The 22705-nt window shown below is 46.4% G+C and overlaps 1 protein-coding gene across 9 annotated transcripts in view; it reads left to right on the top strand.

Annotated features, from left to right (window-relative positions):
- The window catches only part of Nipped-A (Transcription-associated protein Nipped-A), a 435149-nt gene that overhangs the window by 140547 nt on the left and 271897 nt on the right, over positions 1-22705 (top strand). For all 9 annotated transcript variants that reach the window (XM_075682662.1, XM_075682661.1, XM_075682656.1 and 6 more), the window contains 3 exons: positions 6279-6430; positions 6981-7081; positions 11037-11236. In XM_075682662.1, the coding sequence (XP_075538777.1) occupies positions 6279-6430; positions 6981-7081; positions 11037-11236 (453 nt within the window). The remainder of the gene's footprint in view (positions 1-6278; positions 6431-6980; positions 7082-11036; positions 11237-22705) is intronic.

Genomic DNA, 22705 nt, shown 5'->3' with positions numbered 1-22705 from the left:
AGGACTCAGCGGAATATTTTGGTGATGCTTGGAAATTCTATAGGTAACTATGTTTGTTGAACAAGTTCCCATTCTGTCCTTACACAATGAATGGTACTTAGTGGAACCTCGTTAATTCAAACTCTAAGGGGTCCAGGAAATGATTGGAATAAAGTAGAGTTCGAGCAAAAAGCAGCCTGGTTCAATATCGCACTTGATAATATGTGCGGTACAGCGCATAACACGATCGCTGATCGATAAGTCGGAATCAGCACGAAACACCTAAAAGTTCAAATAAACGAAGTCCAAAATATCAAATTTTCCGGAAATTTATTGCACAAGCAGTCAGGAAAGTGGATTAACGCTTTAATGTTCGCATGCACAAATGCTTGCATGTGAACTGGTCGGTCTATTTTGACCATTGTCATGGCTGTCGCTACAGACAGATGAAAGTATGGTATGCAAATGTCTTAGATCTACATCTCCTGCAACTTAAAGACAGACTGTGCTGTGATACCTGAAAGATAGAGATTTTTTTTTTTTTTACAACAGTCATCCGGCAGTTCCCTCACTACTTTCTTCACTGTAGAGATTGAGGGTGGGGTTGGCGTCATTTCAAGCTGCTTGATGATTGCGACCAGTAAAAGTACACAACACAGCGGAATCCCATTGATACGTTCTGTGCTGTTGGATTTTCTTAACTGCTACGACGACCTGGCAAAGCATAATAGAAAATTGCTTTGCACACACCTGCTTTAAGCCTGACACTGAAGTGATGGCCAACTCCACAACAGAATCAGAATGGAGCCACCCTCCACAGAAGTTACTGCGGCATGGGCAGCCTTCCAGGACATCGAAAATGTGCTAACAGATGTCGGCACAGATGACTACATCACCGCTGAGACGGATGTAGTTGCTCATGAATTATATGATGAGTCCATAATCCATGAGGTTTGCCATAATAACGTGTTGTTGGACGGTGAGAGTGACAAACAAGGCACACCTGCCCCATCTCCTGCACTCGATGTGATGGAGGCATTTGACCTCATTCATAATTTCATTGGCGCCCGTGATGAACACATCGTGATGCAGCTGCTGACCAAGTGTGAGCATCGCACCACTGTGCTGATGTCCAAAGGACGGAGGCAAATTAAGATGACCGACTTTTTTCTGAAATAAATGATGTTTGTGAAGTGTGTAGTCAAATCTGACAGTGTTTTGTGGCAGATTTCGCTACAACGAAATTTCCACTTCAACTAAATTTTTTGCACGTCCCGTCAGTTTCGTTGCAGCGAAGTTTGACTGTACAACTAATGACTACTGTCTCGGCAGTACGTGTGGCAAGGGCGATCGCAGGTGTGTGCTGGTCCCAGTCCTTATGGTTGGAGCAGTATACTACATGTATAGAGATGCCTGTTGCACTCAAAAAGTCTCTGCCGGGAACTAAGTCCCAGCATAAGTCTGGCGCACATGGGAAGCGCTGGTTGTGGCCAATCGTAGCCTATGAATCTTGCACATTAGGGATGCGGTAGACTGGGACCAACCTCTTGCCAGGCTGAATGCATGCACCTGTGTCCTGAGCTTGGCACCTGTCTCCTGTTACCTTTGCCCTTGGTATTTCAAGTACGCTCACGCTTGAGCCCTGTATCCAGTAGAGCTTGGAATGTAGTCTTCCCGAATCGCACCTCCAGGAGGGGCACCTTCCTGCCGACTGAAACTGCTACCTGCACCGCAGTCATGTAGGTGCCTGCAGGAACAGCACCTACTGTCTCCTGTTTCCCGGACATATTGATTGTAAATGCCCAATTCTGTTTCTTTCGTAGCCGTAGGGTGGGCCGGCACACCGACGTATGGGGCATTCGCTAGCTAGGTGACCCACACCTCCGCAGCAATGGCAGGTAAATTCCCTGTAGTCACGCTCTTGGTATCCCTCTCATGGTGCTGAGAGAGTTGGCTTTATAACCTGAGCACTCAGTCTGTGCAGATGGTCTTGACGGTAGCATGGCTGCATCGCTGTGGGATGCCGCCAGCAGAGATCAAAATGATGCAACAGCCACAGCCATCAATGCTCTGGGCTGCATTCCAGGTAGGGCCGTCTCATTCACAGCTGACTGAAAGGCAAGGTCCCTCGCCACTTGTTTTGTTGGAGGCAGCGTTGGCTTGTACTGCAACCGCCTCCAAGCACGCTCCATGAAGCTGTCAGCTGCCTTAACCAAATCCGCGAGATTGGCAGACTGTTTGCCCTCTACCAAATCTTGGAGTTGCAGGCACATTTCTGCAACAAGCGATCAAACTTTTCTGATTCGTATCAGTAGAAGAGAAATCCGCAATGAAGGCTGCCGTAAGTTCCTCCCACAGCGCAAGCGTGGTCACGAAGCGCCACCGCAACTTCGCGCTGCACTCCAGAGCAGCGGGTACACTGTGGGTAAGCATTCTGTCGGCGGTGACACCGTTGACCAAACAAAATGTCTCCAGCCGGTCTAAAATACTCTCAGGGGACTGGATGTCGTTAAGTCCGATATATGTATTTAGGGAGCTGACCTCCCGCTGAGCGCAGAGCAGTGTCGCCTGACGATTGAACTCTGCCACTGCTGCTGTCGCAGAAGCTGCTGGCACTGCCTCGGCAGCCCTCAGCCTTTATCAAACTGCTGGCGCAATTTGCTCAAGTTGCATGGCGGAGCCGTTGGTCTGCCCCAGCAGATGCTGCAGCCTCTCTTCAGCTATGTTCACCGCCATGTCCAATCCCGGACGAGCACCCACTTGTTACAAACGACAGGCCGATACGTTCATCAGAAACATTCCCTTTATTACTGCAATCCACAGCTGTTCCCTCAGGCTGTCCACATGCTGCCCGTCTGAGCACACCACATGCACTTGTCACCTGCGTGTTCCTTCCTCTGTCGCCTACTGTCACGACCGCGCTCGTGCCACCTGGTCCTTCCCTTGGCAACAATAGTCAACCATGTGCGCAGCGTTTGAGAACCGCGACTTGCCTCGCCTCATCTGGGGCTCTCGGTCCGCTTACGCTGCCACTCTCTCCTCACGGCGCACTCAACCTTGTAACAAGAAAAATGGGCAAGGGTCTAATATGTGTAGCGCAATGACGACTGATTTAGACGGCTTTGCAGAATGGTCTTTTAAAGTTCGCGTTGCCGCGGTAAATTGCTACTAGGCTGTAAAGCACACAAACAGCGCAAAGGCAGTTTGTGTTTTGTAACCGATTGCACCGCGCAGGCAGTTTTTGGCCCAATTTTCTTGTAAAAAAGGTGCGAATTAGAATTGGGTAAGTACCGTAATCAGACAATTACGAGCTACGGTTGTTGCTTGACATTCTTCCTTGATTGACTGGTCAAGTTCAAACTATCCGGCAAAAGCCAAATTTAGGATCGAAAAAAATAAAATTTAGGCCCATAGAAATGCATGGGCACCGGCCATGACCTTCAGGTGAGATTGAATTCAGCAAAAATTTGAAATAACCAGAGCTGAATTAATGAATGTGTACTGTATTATGTTCTGATTTGATACGTTGTCATTCTGTGTTGGTCCTCTATCTGATGTTGCGTTTGAAGTCAACCGAGCTGCGCTAGCTTAATCATAGCTCGTTTCTTCACTACAGACCTTGTTCCGCGCTTCTCTCACTTGATCACCGCCCTCATTGGTGCATACAGTTGAAGCTCTGGATAACAAAGTCCTCACACAACTAAATTCTTGCCGCACCAAAATATTTTCAAATAGCTGGCGACCGTCCATAGGGTCAGTGTATTTCATATCTCGTGACAACGAAATTTCTTTTTTACAGCAATCCCACATCAACGAAATTTTCTGCAAAGGCAGTCCACGTATTACTTACTCACGTAACACTAACTGGGTCCAAAAAATGCTCATTGGTTGCGCCCTTAAAATTATGTAAACTACCACATTAGCGCGATTGCGCCGCTGCCACCATGTTTGTTTACAGCAAAAAAGAAATCGACAGCAGTACAGCAATTGCACCTGGCAACAGGTGACAGTGATGATGACGATGATGATTGTGGTTTATTCTTTAGAATGAGTGAGTACTACACAGTGTCCCGACTGGAAAATCTAAATAACATAAAAAAACAAAAGGAATCAAAATAAAGCATAGGTGGCCTCGCAGTGGGCAATTTATATCCTGTGTGCCATCATGGCATGGGCTCTTGTGGAGCGGAATACCTACGCAACATGCTTACGGTTGTGCCCATACCTAGGAACACGCTCCCCAATCATAGTCGGGGTAGAAGAAGGGCAAGGGCGGCCAACCTCTTTAGGCAAATATACAGTGATGAGTGACAGGTCAGCTTTATGGATGCCGCCTCTTGTGAGGGATGTCGGGCGTTCACCATTGTCAATGTCGATGATCACCAAGGAATAGCCTATGCTTTCTCGATTCGGACCAGGGTCTCGGAAATTGCTGAACAAATGGCTATTGCACTAGCCCTGCTGGACAGCTCATGGGATGCTATCTATAGCGATTCAAGGTCTGCAGTTAGAGCATTTGAAAAAGGCACCGTTTCCAAACAGGCCCTTAGACTTCTTGGGGCCAAAGAAATCATGCACCACTTCATTTATTGGTTTCCCGCACATCAGGGTCAGATAAAGGGTGCTCCTCCCAACCTCGAGTCTGCTCTCGGGACTGCTCGCGAACTTGCTCATCTGACCGTCTGCTTTGTCAGCCTGCCAAGGGGCCACCTCCATGCAAAACGCATAAATTTTTGACACTACAAAATAAGGCTGCGATTATTGCACAGGTTGAAAGGGGCAGGAAGAAGATGGAGATCATTGACAAATGTGGAATTTGGTGCAGTTCGCTGTCTACAATTCTGAAAAACAAGGCCTCCATTCTCAATGCGCTCGGAGGTGGTGCGATGAGAGTTGTCCAGCCGTGATTGAAAATTTCTTTAAGCACCCCAGCTTCATTGGCACTCAGCAGGCATCATGCGCTGGTCCAGCAGCACTGGAGGAAGGTTTGCTCGCAGGTGCACTCTAAACGGTGCTGCTAGCTCAGCGCTGCCATAACTGACCAATGCATGGGGGCAAACTTTGTGCCATGGATTGGTATAAGTGGGTTCCACTGTATCTGCTGAACGGTGGCTAGTGGTGATAGTGTGCTAAACCTTTACCCCGTAGAGAGGTGGTGCCTGCGCCGTGGGCCTAACATATAACAAAAAAAAAAAAAAAGGCTTATTCCTCAGTACAAATAATGAAGCACATCATATTTTTGCCTTTCGCTCGGCTTTCCGAGCAGTGGTCTGTGAAATACGAGAAGTTTTGTTCAAAATAATCGCTCCACAGTTCTAGGAGCCCAAACTTGCGGGAGTTCTTTTCCATTCGAATTTAAATGACTGCTGGGATTGACTGATCAGTTTGAGTTAGCAGGATTTTACTGTATCCAGTAGAACCTTGTTGATACATTTAAATAAAAAAGAATGCACGAGAAAAAAATGTTCGAACCTGCTAAAGCATACACTCCAAAGTTTCGCCATAAATTGACAGACTGAACTGTAGTTGACATAAAAGAAATGCGATGTGTTGTGCAAATTGTACCTAGACTCGCCGACGCACACTGTAGTATGAGACACCGAGCTGGTGGGGCCCGAGTGGCCAGAGACGCAGATTGTTTTTGTCGCTTCAGCAAGATTACTTTTGTGCTCCTTGAATTCGGTTGGGGTTAGCAGCTTCTACTGGCGGGAAGTTCTGATGTGCTCCTGCAAATCAACACATCGCTGCACATCCGGCTGGTTGGACCCACACTTCCCAAGATTGGTTGTCATTCCTCTGTTGTGTTGTGTTTTAAGACAGTGACAGGAAACCAGAACGATATTGAGCTGGTAGGCTACGCTCGAGTACAGTGCTGCCAGGGATAAATATGATGACTCACTCGTGCCGCCTGTGGCAGAAAACAACAGGCTTGGGTTATCACCTGTTAAAAGCATGCAGTGCACTTCCAATGGCACTATGCCACGTGCGCTGTGACACAGATAGGTGAAGATGCTTCTGTAATACGGTTCACTGGAATCGCTGTACATGCAGCGTGCGACGACCCACGAGGAGATTTACTGTAACCGGAATAGGAAATTGAGTGCACGCAGGAAAATCTTACGAAACGGGATCAAATCGCTGAGGTTCTGTTGTATGCATTGTCTTGTGTTACCATGTGACATCTTTTATGTTATGCTATACATTAATTTCTTTTTCTATTTTTGGTTGGTTCTTTTAACTGTCAGTTGATTGGTTGGTACCTGTCTACACCATCGGCATGTCTCCCCTTCTGTGTGCAGCTGATTGAGACTGCCTTCAACGCCCTTAAGCAAAGCGGCACGGACTCATTTTACCGGCGCCAGTGCTGGGAGATCATTCGTGGCTTCCTGGTGGCCAACATACAACTGGATGATGATCGGCATTCCATGCTTCAACTGTTCTCACATCCAAGGTGAGCTAGGCGCAGTGCCCACCACAGGAGTGTGCGTGTTCTCGATGAGAAGAGCGTTGCGAATGAAGTTTGCTGTCAGAAATTCACTTATTTTGCTCTGCCTTTACACTTTTCTAATAAAACTGATTGTGGTTGTGAGCAGTTTTTTGAGAAGCAAATAGTCATCCAGTGTTAATAATTATTTTAAAAATCTGAAAAAATTTAATGGCTAGGCTTTTAAGGAGTGCACTAAGTCTATAATACTGAAATAATTTAAAACACAGAAAAAAAAAAAAAGAAACAAATCTAGTTACAACTTCAAACTTTCGTTACTTTGGAGAGAAGAGATATATAAACACAATACAATGCTTACTACACACCTTGAGTATTCAGAAATATATTCACATAACTTTTGGCTTGCTTAATGTAAAACATTAAATATACATGTTGAGGGATAAGCAAAATATAAAGCTCAATGTACACTCATAGCAATGGCTAAATATGCCGCCGCAGAATGGTTGGCCAGTCACATTTAATGAGCATTGCACTTTGTTTGCTTGCTTGTTTGCAGCTTTGGCACAGGCGAGATTTCACCAAACCAGACCGTTCCATACAAATGCCAAGATGTGGAGACACGCAAGGTCCACCAGATGGCTCTGACGGGCATGTTTGGTGGGTCCCTGCCTCCCTTTCTGTGTCCTTAGGTGGCATGCGGGTCTTAGGACTGAGAAATCATGAAAACGAATTGCTTTTTCAATTTTGTCATATTTGTAATTGTTGGCGTTCTTTCCACCCATATCTGAAGTTTCGAGCCTCTGAGACGTGTAGAATTTAAGAGTGTCAACTAAGCGAGCAAACTCAACATGGTTTCTTGCAAAAACTGGATAAAAGACGCCCATCTGTGCCGCCACTACATTTTGTAGCCTTCCTCCATTACGCAGCCATTTCGGCCTCGTATGGAAGAGGGATCCTTCAGCTCTTTTTCCCACCGGAAATAAGCCTTATGCATCTTGCCAATGCTGACAAAAGCACAAGAAAAAAAAAAAAAGAGTAATGCCACCCCGTCTTTCGCTGTTTGTCATCACATGCAAAATGGTTCGATATGCGTGAAGTTCAGCCGCCTGCACGCCTTCACAGCTTTCGCGGCTTCCGCCATTTGGGAAGTGAATAAAGACTTGCGCGAATGTGCGATATGCTGCCGTATTTGAAGTACCATACTGTTCACAAGTTTGGAAAGAAGTGCAGGAAAGGAGTTGAAAGGCTAGTGGACTGCTTCATTTGACTGACAGTGATGCATAGGGCAACGGCGCACTGTCGGAAGGTGAATCAGTGGACGAGACGGCAGCCGGCTCAGTGACGTCGGGCTAGCCCGCTGTGCCCACTGATGGCTCTGTTCGAAGTGGCGGCCAGGAATGGCGATGAAGAATTGATGCAATGTTCCTCGGCAAGGATGACAGCAGTCGGCTCCAGCAAAAGGCGAGCGCAAAAATTGCCGGTTTATATGCAAGTCTCTCTCGGCCACTGCGCAGAAGCTGCAGATGCTCGCAACGGTGTGCTACGACACGGACCCGTCAACTTCAGCCACAATGTGCATGGTCATCGACATTGCTATTGTCAGCAAACTGCTTTGCAAGGCTATGTGTCAGAAGTCCCGATGTAGTGTTTCAATCTCCAGAGGTACAAATGAATGCGGCATTTCGGTGCAACTGAGCCTGGGATGCGAGTTTTATGGCTGTTTGGAAATGTAATGGAGCTCACCATGCGTGATGGGAACGGCAAAATCCAACTTGTTTGAGATAAACGTTCTCGCGGCTTGTGCTGCTCAAAGTGCTGGAAACGGGCAAATAGCGCTCAATGGCTTATCTTCTGCTATGGGGATGTCCCACAGACATACGAAGGCCATTAGAAGGGAAGACTAAACCCAGCTGCAATGGAGGTTTGTGAAAAGGTGTTTTCCTTACTAACTAAACTTTACAAAGAGCTCAGTTTTAGAAATGCCGGGAAAATTGCAGTTTGTTTCAATGCCATTTATATGACTAGGATCCATCTTTCTCATATTGCTGTGGGTGCAGTAGTAATGAGTTGTTTTCAGGATATGTGCTAGATCTAAAGGTACTGCCAAACCTCTGCCTTGGCTGCAAACATGCACCACCAAAGGAAGATCCTGGGTACAGTGCCTGGAAACCAAATCATGCATGCCAGAAAGAATGCTGATAGGAAATCAGGCCAGATGGAATGAGAAGCAGCTGTTTCCCTCTTTGAGCGCTCTCTCTCAAGCCATGGTTTGCACTACATCACAATACTCTGCGATGGAGACGGCAGGCAGATCTTAGCCTGCACTCGTAGAGGCCAATGTTTATGGTTACATAAATGTAGAGAAGGGTAATTGCATTAACCGTGTGCAGAAGCGGAATGGCACTGCTCTTTGCAACCTCATCCAGAAGTACAAAACAGAGCGTGGTGAGAGTCTGAGTGGCAGAGGTCGACTGGCAGGTGAACTGGTTACAAAGCTCGCCAATTATTACGGCTGGCCACTAACGTCTAACTAACGTGGGCAACATAGATGGTATTCACAAAGTGCTCATGGCAATCTACCATCACATATCTTCAAGTGATCAGCACCCAAATCATGCAGCCTGTGCCTAAGTAGTGCCAACTCGTGGTGCAAACAGGATGCTGGTATTGCTAGAGGAGAACCACTTCCGAATCACCGAAGCTTGCCTGGGCATGTTAGTAAGGCACTCCTACCTGTCTGTAACGATTTACTGACAAAAAAACTCGTGCAGTGCTGCCGCAGAGGCAAGACACAAAACGCAAATGAGTCACTGCATTCTGTGGTCTGATCCCTCGTGCCAAAGACCAAACATCCCTTCCAATTTGCAGTAGAAATTGCTGTTGCAGAAGCAGTTATGAGGCACAATGCAGGGATGAAACAAGCCTCATCTCGTATTTTTTGAGAGTAGCCAATACAGCAAAGCAGCAAGGGCATCCAAAGAGCAGAAGAGAGAGAGAGAGTGTTGCTATCTCACTAGTGCAGAGCAAAAGCGGGCAGCTTCGACCACCTTCCTTGATGCAGCAAAGTGACGACACTGAGCAAAATCATGCGCCAATTATTCACCTGGGCCATATTAATATGTCAGCTATCAAATAAAGCTATTTTGTTGGTTGGACAACTCTTGAAAACAATGCTTTGCATTTTTTTTTATTTTTCTCAGCCAGTGAAAAATCTTCTGATGAAGTTTTCTCAGCTTCCACAAGTCCATCTTCTTTCATTGAGAGCCCTAATGTTTGGTAACTGCCATAAGACTACCAAATAATATAAAATAAAGCTATAGCGAAACCTCGGTACTACAAAGACCACAGCAGGCAAGTGCTACGCGAACCAGTTAACATGCACAAAGCATGTAAACTGCAGTTGATGAAGCTGCACAAGCTATGTTTGAACAGCGCAATCACTTGCCCATGCAAGATCTGCTTGGGAAATGCTATCTCATGATGACTATATGTACAGTAAAGCCTCGTTAAACCATACCTGCTTAAACAGCAGTTTCGTTTTAAAAGTAGTGAAGTCAAGTCCCCGACTCAGTGGCTGTTGAATACAATGTGTTTTGTGTCCGCATAAACCATACCAGCTTATTGCATACATATCGGCTAACACATAGTGTTTGCACTTTTCTTAGTGCAATCACGGTGGTAGGTCTGCCAGGCAGAAGAATGAGTTTCGGAGATCAGAACGACCTTCAAGCGTAAACGCAGAGGGCGCTTGGAAGGGTGAGGCCACTTTAACCTCCACATCATGTCGGCGCCGGCATGAAAAATATAGGTTTTTACAAGCGTTTTGTGATGTGCCCGCTTGCATTTTTAGCATAAAATTTTCCACAAAGCTTACTCTGTCTAAATTATCTGAAACAGGGCTTTCTTCGTGGCCCAGAATTTCATTGCAATTGTCCTTTAAGTTCAGCACAAAACTACATCAATTTTGAAATTTTTATGAATCTAGCTCAAGTATTAAAGAAAATAATTCTAAAGCCCTCATATTCCCGTAAGAGGAAGCCTTAAATCAGAGCAAATTGCGATTTGTTTCTCCTGTTCAAGCAAATGTGAACTGCAGAAATGCTCTCTTCAGCCCACTGCAGGACCTACTTGAATTAAATTTGTTGCATTTGCAAGAGAAAGCTAAATTTAATTAAGTGGTTTTGGCATGTAGAACCCCATAATTTAAATTTGAATAAATTCTGTGGTTTTACATGCTAGACTATGTATCTGATTATGACACACCATAGTGGGGGACTCCAGATTGATTCTGACCACCTGGGGTTGTTTTGTTTAACATGCACCCAATGCACATTGCTCGAGCGTTTCTGCACTTCACCCCCGTCGAAATGCGGCCGCTGCGGAAGGGTTCGAACCCGCAGCTTGAGCTCAGAAGCGAAACGCCGTAACCACGAAGTTACCACGGCGGATAGAGAAAAAATCAAATTACAGTAACTGTGGGAAATAAAATTTTTACGTATGAAAATTGTCGAAAATGGCCTAGAGAATAACGGGCATGAAGTTACCATCCTCTCTCGCCACATTCCGTCTTGGTGTCCCCTTTTAACACCGGTGGGCATGCGTGTGTGTGCAGCGGCAGCGGCTATCAAGGAGCTTCACAGCCAAGTGCTGCCATTCCTGGTGTCACTGGTGCATCACTACACCCTGGTGGCGGTGGCACAGCAGGCTGGGCCACTCCGCCAGACCCGGCCGCCCACCCAGGGCATGGACCCGTCCGTGCTCGTGGACGCCCTGGCAGCCATCATGGCCCACGAGGAGAAAGAACTCTGCAAGGTTCGTGCAGCCGTTTCCCCACATTGTGGTTAACCAATTTGTCTGCTTCAGATGCCCTCAAACATGGAAGCATTAGAGAAGGGAAGGGGTCACAGAATCAAACAACAGTCGCAATAAATATTATCCAATTGCGAAAGTTTGAGAAGGATGGTTGAATGGACAAACAGAAGGAGAAAATATTCAAACAGGCGTGAAACATAAGAGAGCAATGACAACAAAATGCATAACAGAAATGTTGAGAGAGACATACACTTAAGGGGGACATTGCTATTGAAATAATGTTCGCAATATTTTTCATCAATATTAATGAAACTACCAGTCCCATTAAGATTTTTGTGCTGATTTCAAATATTTGACATAATAGTTCTGTGGAAACCCGCAAGGTGGAGAGAAGTAATTAATAATGGGAAAATCAGACATGCACCCGTTCTTAGCAATTCCCACAAAGGAAACCCAAACGGGTTCCTTGAAAGAAAAGCCTCACATTTGAAGAAAAATTTGTTCTGGTCCGGGACTTGAACTTGAGACCACCGCCTTTCCGGTGCAGCCGCTCTACCATCTGAGCTAACCATGCGGCTAGCAGATGGCTTGGCAAAGTCGAATTTTTCAACAACTCGAAGCAAAGGCGAGAGTTTGACGTAATAGTTGAAGTTTGGGTTTTTGTAGCAATTGCTACGAACAGGTGGATGTCTGATTTTCCCTTTATTGATTTCAAATATGTAATTAGTTTTGCTGTAGCTCAATTATTTTCTATGATAATTAATATTTCACATCCATTGTTTAAGGACACTATGGAAGATGAATGGCACAATAAAGAATTATTTCTAAGACATGGTTAGATAGCATAAAAAGTAAGTAAGGAAGGATAGAAAGCACTTTTCTTACCTGACCATTAATAGATAGCCCATTGAATACAAGCCTACAAAATGTGGCAACCATGTGGCAGAAAATGTAGCAAAATAATTAATTTGCAAAGTGAAAACAAAAAAACATTGCTTACTATACTTCATGGAGTATACATTATGCTTCATTCTGAAAAAGAAATTTTAATTCTATCTGTTCTTGGTGTTGAAATATCGAGGCCTGAATATTAGAGCTCGAAATTTGTGTTTTGAGAAAAGTGCAAAAAAAAAAAGAGTAATAAATGTGGGGGACATAGCATCCAGAACAAACATGTTGTTCTTTGCTCTAGTCACATAAAACTTTCAGGACACATCCAATCTCGTGTGCTGGTTACAAATATGCTCCTAGATCTTTTGCGAAGTCACTGAAAAAAAAATAGTTATAGTTCTTGTTGCATTAAAAATTTGAGAGTTGGCTTGCAAAAAACATACTGCAACAAGATAGCTAAAAGTAAGCAGATATGTTCCTGGATGTTCAAAGAGTGCAAGTTAGCATTTTGACGTTTTATCTGTACTTTAGACAAAGTTATGAAATTCTAATGTTGCAGCTTTACAAATGGGAATTCTTGTGAATGATTTCTAAAAATGTTTAAATATTGCGGTATCCTAAGACACTAGTATATCATAGTTTTTCTGCACTCTCTGACTCGCCAGCATTCAGGCGAAAGAAGAAAAAAATAGAAACTATGAGAATTGAATGAGTAGAAGGGACACAGTGCCAGTCCCAAAACTAATGAAAACTGGAAAAATATAAATTTCAAGCTTTAAGACCTGTAAATAATAACTACAATATAGTTAAAAACACTAAAATGCCTCCACCAATGTTGAGATTAGGCGCACGTATAGTCTCGTAACAGGATCTGGAATGCACCAAGACGAACTCGTCTGGGCACGAGAGGCATGGGGAGAGGCATCGGCACATCATCTGGGGTCTCCAAACTAAACCTACATGTGAGGACAAAGGGCAGCTTTGCTGCTGCGTTATTGCTGATGCAGTACGAGATTGCACGACATAGTGACTTACCGTAAAAACCCGCATATAATATGAACCCGCATATGGTACGAGGTAAAATTTTTGGGGTGCGAAATGGAAAAAAAAGTTTATCCGCAAGTAATACAAGCTAGGAAAATTCTAGGAAAACATTTATTTAAATTGCACTGCACACTTCAATCGCTGTCCTCCTCAGCTGCACTCTCTTCGGAAAGTTCCTTGTCGGACATATCTTCCCAGAGGTACCCATCCTCTGTGCCATCAAGCGCGTTCGAGATGCGCACTTCTTGAATGCGTGACGCACAGAGTCCTCTGGTATGCTAGCCCATGCGTCCACAATCCGCTTGCATAGCGTGGCTGGCAAGGCCCGTTTCAGCCGCCCGGTCGGCGTCACTGCAGGCTCACCTGAGTGCATCCAAGCTGCGTTACACCACTTGACCGCGTCCTTGGACAGCTTGTTCATGCAGACATTTAAAGGCTGCTGCTGAGACGTCATCCCATCCGTGATAACGACGAGTTCAGTGCCGGATTCATGCAGCAGCCTCTTCACTGAGTCGGCCAAATGGCAACGAAATGTGTCCAGCACGAGGATGGATGGAAACGACAACAGTGCGCCGGCCACCTACACCGGACGGACTTTATCCAGTCGAGCACAAGATTCTCTTTCACCCAGCCTTTCTCGTGGCATCTCACGACCACATTTTTTGGCAGCTCCTCACCTTTAGGCACTGTATTGCGCTTGAAGATGACATGAGGTGGGAGCTTGCGCCTGTCTGCCGTGCACGACAACATGATGCTAACTCTCGTTTTCTCGTTGCCAGTGGACCGGACATAAATTTTAGAGTCCTTTTCGTGCATGGTGAGAGGCGATGGCATGTCCAGATAAACCGGCGTTTTTGACAGCGTTGCCGATTTGCCCTAGCTGGAAGTTCTTGGACTTGAGCAGCGAAATAATGTGGCGCTGGAAAGTCACAAGCAGCTCTTCGAACAATTCTGGCAGCTTTTGCGAAATCGAAGTTCGGCAGCGTAAGGAAAACCCAGCATGGCACATGTAGCGATAAATCCAGTGCTTTCTTGCTTTGAAGGTGAAGCTCGGTAGCCCTTTTTCTCTTGCAAGCTCCTTAGTTTTTGCCTGCAGAAGCTCCACGCTCACAGCTATATGCGCGGCTCGCTGTTGGCATACAAACTCGGTCGGGGCGAGTTCAGTTTCCGGGAATGTCCCTCTCTTTGGGCCGTGAAAGCTTCTTTGGGTTCCGCTGCACGCGAAAAGGGCTTCCTTCTGTCGACGCCATCCGCAAATGCTTCCCTCGTTGACGCCAAACTGCCTCCCGGCCGCACTGTTGCTGATGTCCTGTGCGGCTAAAATAATATTTTTCTTTAAAGCAGCCGAGTACTGTTTTCGTGGTCTGGACAACTTGGTCCTTCAATGCGGAATGAAAAAAATGCACTTCACGAAGCGTGGGTTGCACGTGTGCTGCCAGGGTGCGCACTAAACAATAAAGAAATGATGATGTAGTCACGCAGCAATAACGAAACCAAGCCGTAGCCATGCAGCAATAACGAAACCAAAACTTCTAGCCCAAATTTCTTACTGAAATTTTGTTCGGACCTGAATATAGTGCGAAGTGAAAATTTGGGATTCTAATAATAGGAAAAAAAACCTTATATTCTACATGGGTTTTTACAATACAGTCGCCAACTCCAAAAATTCGGACATGCTCGATTATTCGGTCTTCTTCACGACACTGCCATTCTCCCCATAGACCATAATGTATAACAACTGCCGAAAGTTCGGACACCTTGCAGCCTCTCGTCTGATTTTTCCGACACTCCTTGAGCCAACTCGATCGAGAGCACCGTGCACCGACTCTGACCGGTGCATGGTTTGACTTGCTGAATGCCATTTTTGTTTCGAACGGAGCCTCCTTGCTGCCCCGTGAAGTGGCGCTACTGCAAATCCCCGTTCATCATCATCATTTCTGCCTGGTTCGATAGAGTGGATACAGCAGTTCAGGTCTCAGCTTAATATGCCATGTCAAGACAACCCAGCAGCTGATTTGTTTCTTTGTGCACGACGCTGCGTGTAGGCCAGGTTTTTCGTTTGTGCGACTGTTATCAGCGTGACAGCATGGTGATGTTTGCTTTGTGGGCCCTGTCGAGGTTTCGGTGATGCAATGCGGCATACGCATACATCGCGTCAAGTGCCTAATGGCACCGACAGTGCCCGTGCAGGCTGCGCTGGCGAACGCCGGCAAGCGGGTGCCGGGAGGCCTAGGATCTGTCGCCGACCGATGTGCACCCTACTGACGCCGAAAGTGTTCTGCCGAGACCTGTGCAGTGGTTCCGGACACTGTCTCATTTGACATTTTCACAGGTGCTCACATTGCTGTACTGACATGCGCAGAACTCGACGACGGCGAGATCATTCGTCAGGTTTCTGCTGCACCACCGGACGATGGCCGAGTTGGAAGATGACGCACCATGTGCTACGCCTCCATCGCATGCAGACCGTGTACATGCAGTGGCGGTGCTTTCAGCCGCCTATAGTGACCGTAGGACCCTCTCTGAGATTCAGGTTTATCTGATTGTGCGTAAACGGAAAAGCATGCAACGGCGCATTCACGATTTCTTCAAGCCTACTGCCGAGCGCGAATAAGTGCGTGGAAATAAAGGATTTCTTTTCTTTTTCTTAATCTGCTTTTTCGGACACCTGTTTATTCGGACATTTCCGCAGTCCCCGTGAGGTCCGAACAGTGGCGTAGCGAGGTCGTCTGGCACCCGGGGCCCATAGGTCTTCTGTCACCCCCCCTCCCCCCCTAATGTGGTCGAGGAAGGCGAGGATATCGACAATTTCCGGGTTTCATACTGGGCGCCGCCCGCAGTGCCAAAGTACTGCAGGTTGTAGCACCCAAAACGATATTGTTTAAGAAGTTTTTGTTGAGTTAATAATATGACTTTGAGTCCTCAGTTCTCGAATTGAAGTGCTTCCTCTATAAGTACTAATTACGGGATTATTAAGGACATGGTTATTACTTATCTGCCATATTTTTCGCGCTACCGAATTCCCAGTAATCACAAAAAGACATATCTTCATAGAATCTCGATCGGGAAATATCCTTACAAAATTCGCCTTTCTTTCTTTTATAAAATTCTGTGCAGCTGATACAGACACTGTACTTGTGGCATGAAGTCACACAACAACAGTTTTCTGAAACTTTCGAGCATAAGAAGGAAAGCGTGAAACATAACGGCAGGTTTCGCAGCGGCTTCTCGGCTTCTCGGAGCGAGCGGGAGAGGGGATATAAAAGCGAGCCGGACATCACGGCGGGCCCGCTACTATAGCCTGTCGAGTCATACGCCGCCAAACTCTTCGGCCGAACCCAGTCTGAAGACGATCCAGAGAATCCCATTCGCAACTTTTGACGGCCCCATTTATGCAACGTCGCTCTCCACGAACGCTTCGCCGTAAACGCGAGCGCCGGGCGCGCTGGTTGAACGCCCTTTTGCTGCTGTCTTTGTTCGTCTTCGCTGCGCGTTCTGAACGGAAGAGGGACCCAAGAGCCCCAACGCCTTACAACGCCTCACTGTATGTTTCGTGACTCCTGCTCTCAGCATGAACGCACAGCACGAGCGTACCCCACATGAAACGTTCCGCTAAGGCGAGTAGTTTAGCGACCATTTCGCGAATTAAATTTGTTAGCCCGCACATTCGTGCAATTATTTCGTGAGGTGTTGATAGAGCTGCAGTCGACAATTCTGCGGCGCAGCGCATCGGGTTCCTGAGCTCGGGCTACTGGATACCGGAGCATTCTCTGCAATTTGCGCCCAGTCAAGTTGGCGGAAAGACGGGTGCTTTCAGGCATAAATGACACCCCCCCCCCCCCCCCCACTGGCCCCTTGCACCCGGGGCCCACGGCCCCCCGGGCCCCCCTGTTGCTACGCCACTGGGTCCGAATAAACCGTCAGCGACTGTACCTCCGGTGCTATCTTATCATCAGCTCGTCTGAACCTTGCGACAACCGCCTTCTCTTTCTTCCCGTAGGAAGTGGAGACAACAGACCTTAGACGACTTATAACTGAGAATCCGAAAATTCTGCGGATGGAACAACGTTGACATCTCGATAACATAAACACGGCATGCCGCAGCAAAGACCTTTGAACCCCACGACAACACCATGACCGCAAGCACACTTGCGGAATGAAGAAAAAAAATTCACGCAGGAACTTCTCAGGGAGTCGTCAAAGTATGCGTAAGCATTGTGCCACTTGCTCATCTCCTTGCAGCCCGGTGTCATTATTAAGGGGGGAGGCTACACTTGAAATACAACTTTTTTATTTGTGGACAGATCTGAACGAAATTTTCACAGTTTGTGTACTTTAATATGCAGATTCTAAAAATATAATTAATTTTGCCACAGGATAAGTAGTTTCTGATATACTCTAAATGCATTGTATAAGCTGAGTCCTTTGTTTGGAGGAAAATTAGCATCTAAACAGAAAACCCTAACACAGTAATTTGAGTATAAAGACTATCTAGGATGTTCAGGGAGTGCCATAAGGTATTATTCAATGTTCTAGGCTAATCTGAGCAAGAGTTAGAGCTCATCAAAGTTGTGAGAAAAAAATGCCATCTTGACATGTCAAGCATGTGACTCATTTCAAAAACTTTTTGAGAAGAGTGCTGCTTTGAAAAGGTGCATGTTGCTTACTGCATACATTTATCTTTCTGGCAAAAAAAAATTAAGTTGATAGCTGAAATAGGACAGAAGCTATTTTACCTCCAAAATTGGAAGTCTGTCGGAATTGTTGTTTTGAGAAATCAAGGAAAAACATTCTGCAACATCTTTATTGAGAATATACCAATAAAATCTCAAGGAAATTCACCCGGGGCATAATCTGGATACATCCTATCTTTTTGCCGCTTTTTGGCCAGCTTCCTTGCGCTCAAAGAGGCTTCTCGCTTCTTGCTGGAGTTAGCACTTCGAAGGTCCGGCGCTCCGGACGTTTTCCGGCGCTCGCTGCGCGCTCGCTACTTTCTTCAGTCGTGAAGGAAACGGTGCCTGCACGATCTGTGCCAACACGCGTGGCGTGGGCGGACGAAGTGTTGACGCTAGACGTGCCACTTTGCAGCTCGGAACTCGATCCGGTAGAATGTCCAGGCAGACCAGCAACCGGCAACTCCGCAAGTATGACAGGCCTAGCCGCCTTCCGTCGCGCATTCCACAGCCGCTTGACGCGTAGTAGCCTTGAGACGACAATCTTTTCCAGCCATTCGGGCAGCGAAATGAGCATCTTATCAAACTTCGCGATGCAAGCGGCTGAACAAACGTAGACAGCGGCGCGATGAAACCAGAGATAAACAAACGTAGCGAGACGCGAGAGCGGTCGAGCGCGCGCCGACGAGCACCGGACCAATAGGAGCGAGGCGCGCGGGGGGTGTGCGCGCTTTGGCCAATCGGCGGCACGGACGCATCCTCTAGAAATGACGCGATAGCGTCGGTTTCCCTTCACCGACGCCATTTTGAACTGGTGCAAAATGCGCACAAAGAAAACAGCTTCAAAACAAGCGCAAGATGGCGGCCATCGGCCACCGCGTTCGCTAATGGTGACGGCGCGAAGTTTGAACATTTTTGACCAAATTTTGCTGATTTCGCGTTCACCCTGGCCCCTTTAAGCGCGATTTTTTATTATTTTCCGATTAAATTTAGCTTCTAGATTTCGCGGAGGGATTCTTGAATGTATAAACGTAGCGAAAATGCACTTTTCCGAAAATCGACTTTTTTGTGATTTTTTGCCGTTTCAAGACCCGCGTCCCCCCTTAAGGGGGGACACGGCCCTCGAAAACCGAAAAATCTCAAAAAAGTCTACTTTTGTAAAACAATATTTTCGGGTTGTGTCTCATAAACTACCTGTTCTGTAATTATCAACACCTAATTCAACCGCAAAGTAAAAAGGAAAAAAAAAAACACTACTTTTGAGGCCACCGCGGCCCACAAAACACGAGCAAATGCCAAAATGAAGTCAAACTTCGCACGCGCGCTATTCCTGCCCATGCGATCTGCCCGCGCCTTCTTGGTGTCGTTTTGACTGTGAATTCTTGGGGTGTGTTCGATTCGCCTGCACCACTGTGAACCAGTTCACGACGGTTCACGAGAAGTTCAGAAACTGTGCAGCTCGATTCCGAAGGTGCAGGCCCAGCGAATCACTCGGAAACGAATGCAAAGGTGCAGACGCGGTGTAGGCGTTATGCTATGTCAGACTAATGTGCACGGAGTGCGTAAGTTTGAGAGGTCTTGAACTGCAGGTATGATCGTTTTGTGGGGTGTAAAAACACACCACACTTGCGCAGACACCTCAGACGTGCGTAAGCGGGGTTTTAACGGTGCTTGCGCCCGTGTGCTGCGTCGTCTGCTGCGCCTCTGCTTCGCACCTGTAGGCCTGCGCCAAGTCGGCACCGACAGTGGAGCGGGTTCAGCAAAATCATGAACCAGCCCTGCACCTTTCCTGCACCTTTCCTGCACCTTTCAAAACGAATGTCGTGGTTCTGCAGGCACCATTGCTGCATCGCTGAAACGAATGACAGGGTGCAGCACCTCGCGAACTGGTTCAAGTGGTGCAGGCGAATCGAACATACCCTTTGTCTTTGTTTTGCCACCTTGCAAAATGGCATCTTCGGCGCAGTTGAGACGCGCTATGGGCATTTTGCCGCAATGCGATACGGAGCGCCGATTGGCCGGAGCAGCGCGTTCAGTTCCCGCAGGCTAAAGTGTGCCTGCCTTTGGTTACTGCACGGGTGGTGGCGGCTGTTCCTTTGATACCGCACCCATTGCGCTCGCGTCATTGTTGCCCCTTGCTCCATCCACCCTAACAGAGGCCTGCTTGCGAGCTGCTCATCGCCTTGCACTATCATTTAAATTATTTTCTCAGCTTTTCTTTTTCCGCTAGTTCTTTGCTGCACGCAATGCCGGCAACAAAGCCCAAGACAGTGCAGACGTTCGGTGTGCGGAAGCGCGATATGCGACTCGTACGAGCATCGAACTTCCGATCTTTTTTTTTTTTTTCAATTCAATTTAATTTTATTTTTCCAGAAATAATAGGTCCTGGAAAGGGTCAAGAGTTAAAAGCTGTCTCGACAGCTTCGACTAGGCCCATGACCCCCTCTACAAGGCAGTATTGATGTACAGCAACAGGTAGTGTCTATGACATCAAGAAATGCGAAGAATAATGAATTATGCAGCAGCATAAGGGCAATTAATGAATAAATCTACAGCATATGATTTCAAAATGTGGGTAATAGCTTTATCTATAGTTGTGAACATATGACAATACAAACAAAAGAAGTTTAAAACACCAGAATATAAAGAAAAATAGAATACATACGTGTTCATGTGAAACAGTACTTGCAAAACAAGAGGCAAACATACATAGCCATTCATTCTTTGGATACAAAATACATTCTCAGTCCTTTTATGCCGTAACTGATCACACATTTATGCTCATTTAGAATAAATGGCAGATTATGCTGTAATGACTGAACTTTATAATTATTTCGAAATTTCGGGTGAAGCCAAACATCATTGTTACGTGTGGATAGTGTAGTAATATGTTTTTTTCTTAGAGATGCTAGATTCATTAGAAAATCTTGGAAAGCTACAGTGGAAAAGTAAAAGGAGCGGAGCAAGCGATATGGATACATATATTCCGCCCTAATTATATTGTAGCTTATAAAAGCACTTCGCGTGGGAGACTGGTAATCAAGGTTTGCAATATGTCGCATGATTCTCTTTTGAAGTACACCTATCTTTGCAACGTTTCTTTTTGTCGTCGTAGCCCATACTAGATCACAGTAGTTAATACAGTCGAACCCGGCTATATCGAACTCGCCAAAAAACGCCTATCAGTTCGATATACAGCATATTCGATATAAGCCTGCTAAATAATTGGATGTCATAAAAGCACATACCATTTATAAAATCACTTTATTGATGAAACTAGCTTAGTTTCGCACGAAATAGTCCTGCATTTTCTTCTGCTTGGGCAATTTCGCTGCGTGCGAGGCACGCACTTTTCCACTTTGTTTAAGGAGTCGGAGCAGCTGAGGCTGCAACATTCCGCATTCGCACAGAAGCACCGGACTAGTGCGAGCGCACCAATCACTTCGGAGGATGTGGGCCAAAGACGGTCGCTGCTTTCCTTGTTGTGCCCATTTTCGCTTGTGCTCGGCACGATGTCGGCAATGTAGTCTTCGTTTTTGGGCTCTCCCGTGGTCGCGACACCATCATTTGCGCTCACCAACTCGTTCACCGTTGATTCGTCAACAGCTTCCGGAAATTCTGACAGCTCGCTTCAAACTTCGGCAACAACGGCAACGGCTTCGTCGCATTAATCAGAATTTACAGTCATCACCGAGCACGCGGAAGTCGGTACGGCTGAAGCTATTTTGGATGAACCACTCGTACACGGCCGTGCGTACGCGTCGGGGGCCACGGGTACTACGGGCACCGGGTCGCGAGTTAGGCCGCTTTAGCCCTAATTTCCCCCTTCAAGATCGTGCCGAGAGTGCACCTCGGAATCTTGTACGTTGCGGGGACATCCGACTTGTCACCGCGTTCGACCCGATTTATGATTTCGAGCTTCACGACGAAAGGCGAATTCTGCCGCTTCATCACGGCAACACTGCGGGAGAAGGCGCACACAATGAACCAGATAAGCAGCGAGACAACTCGCACTTTCGCCATCTTGCACGACGAGGGCACAAGAGCCTCTGATTGGCTGTCTGAGCAAGCGCTGCGGGTGGGCGGGCCAGGATCATTTTTTGTAGGGGGGTGTCGGCGGCTCCAAGGTAGCGCGGTCACGTAGGGAGAGCGGTTGGATGGAGCCGCGCTGCCGGTTTTTCCCGTCACCGCGAGGGAAAGCCAACTTCCGGGGACACTTTCCGCCGCTTGACGTTCGATATGTCAGGAGTCGCTACTAGTTTTGTTCGATGTAAGCGTAATTTTTGCTATATATACTCATTGTAACTATACCGTGTCCACAAATTGTTCGATATATGGAATGATTCGATGTAACCGGGTTCGATATAGTCGGGTTCGACTGTATATGAAGCAAACAGTGCATGATAAATTTGGATTTTAGCCTGTGTTGGAAGAAGATGTCAGCAACGAGATAACATTCCTGTCACTGCGGCTAGTTTTCTACAAACATCTTCTATGTGTTTATCCCAACTTAAGTTTGAAGAAAACTTAACCCCGAGAATTTTGCGTTCATTCGCTACTTGAACTTCTTGGTCTTGGCATCTGACATTACTACTTTCGTCTTCTTTGGATTTATTCTAATGCAATTCAAATTGGACCAGAGGTGCAATTTGTCAAGTATTTGATTACATTTGATAATTAGATCGTCTGCTTAGGACCCGTAATTAATATGCTGCTGTCGTCTGCATATATGATAAATTTTACGGTTGAATCAATGCTCACAATCTCATTAATATATATATTAAAAAGCAAAGGCCCTAACACGCTGCCTTGTGATACACAGTTTTGCACTGGTAAAAAAAAGGGATTGTTGATTATATGT

The sequence above is a fragment of the Dermacentor variabilis genome, chromosome 2, assembly GCF_050947875.1.
Source record: "Dermacentor variabilis isolate Ectoservices chromosome 2, ASM5094787v1, whole genome shotgun sequence".
Classification (NCBI taxonomy): Eukaryota; Metazoa; Arthropoda; class Arachnida; order Ixodida; family Ixodidae; genus Dermacentor; species Dermacentor variabilis.
The sequence above is the reverse complement of the archived record's forward strand: the minus strand, read 5'-3'. Positions and strand labels throughout refer to the sequence as shown.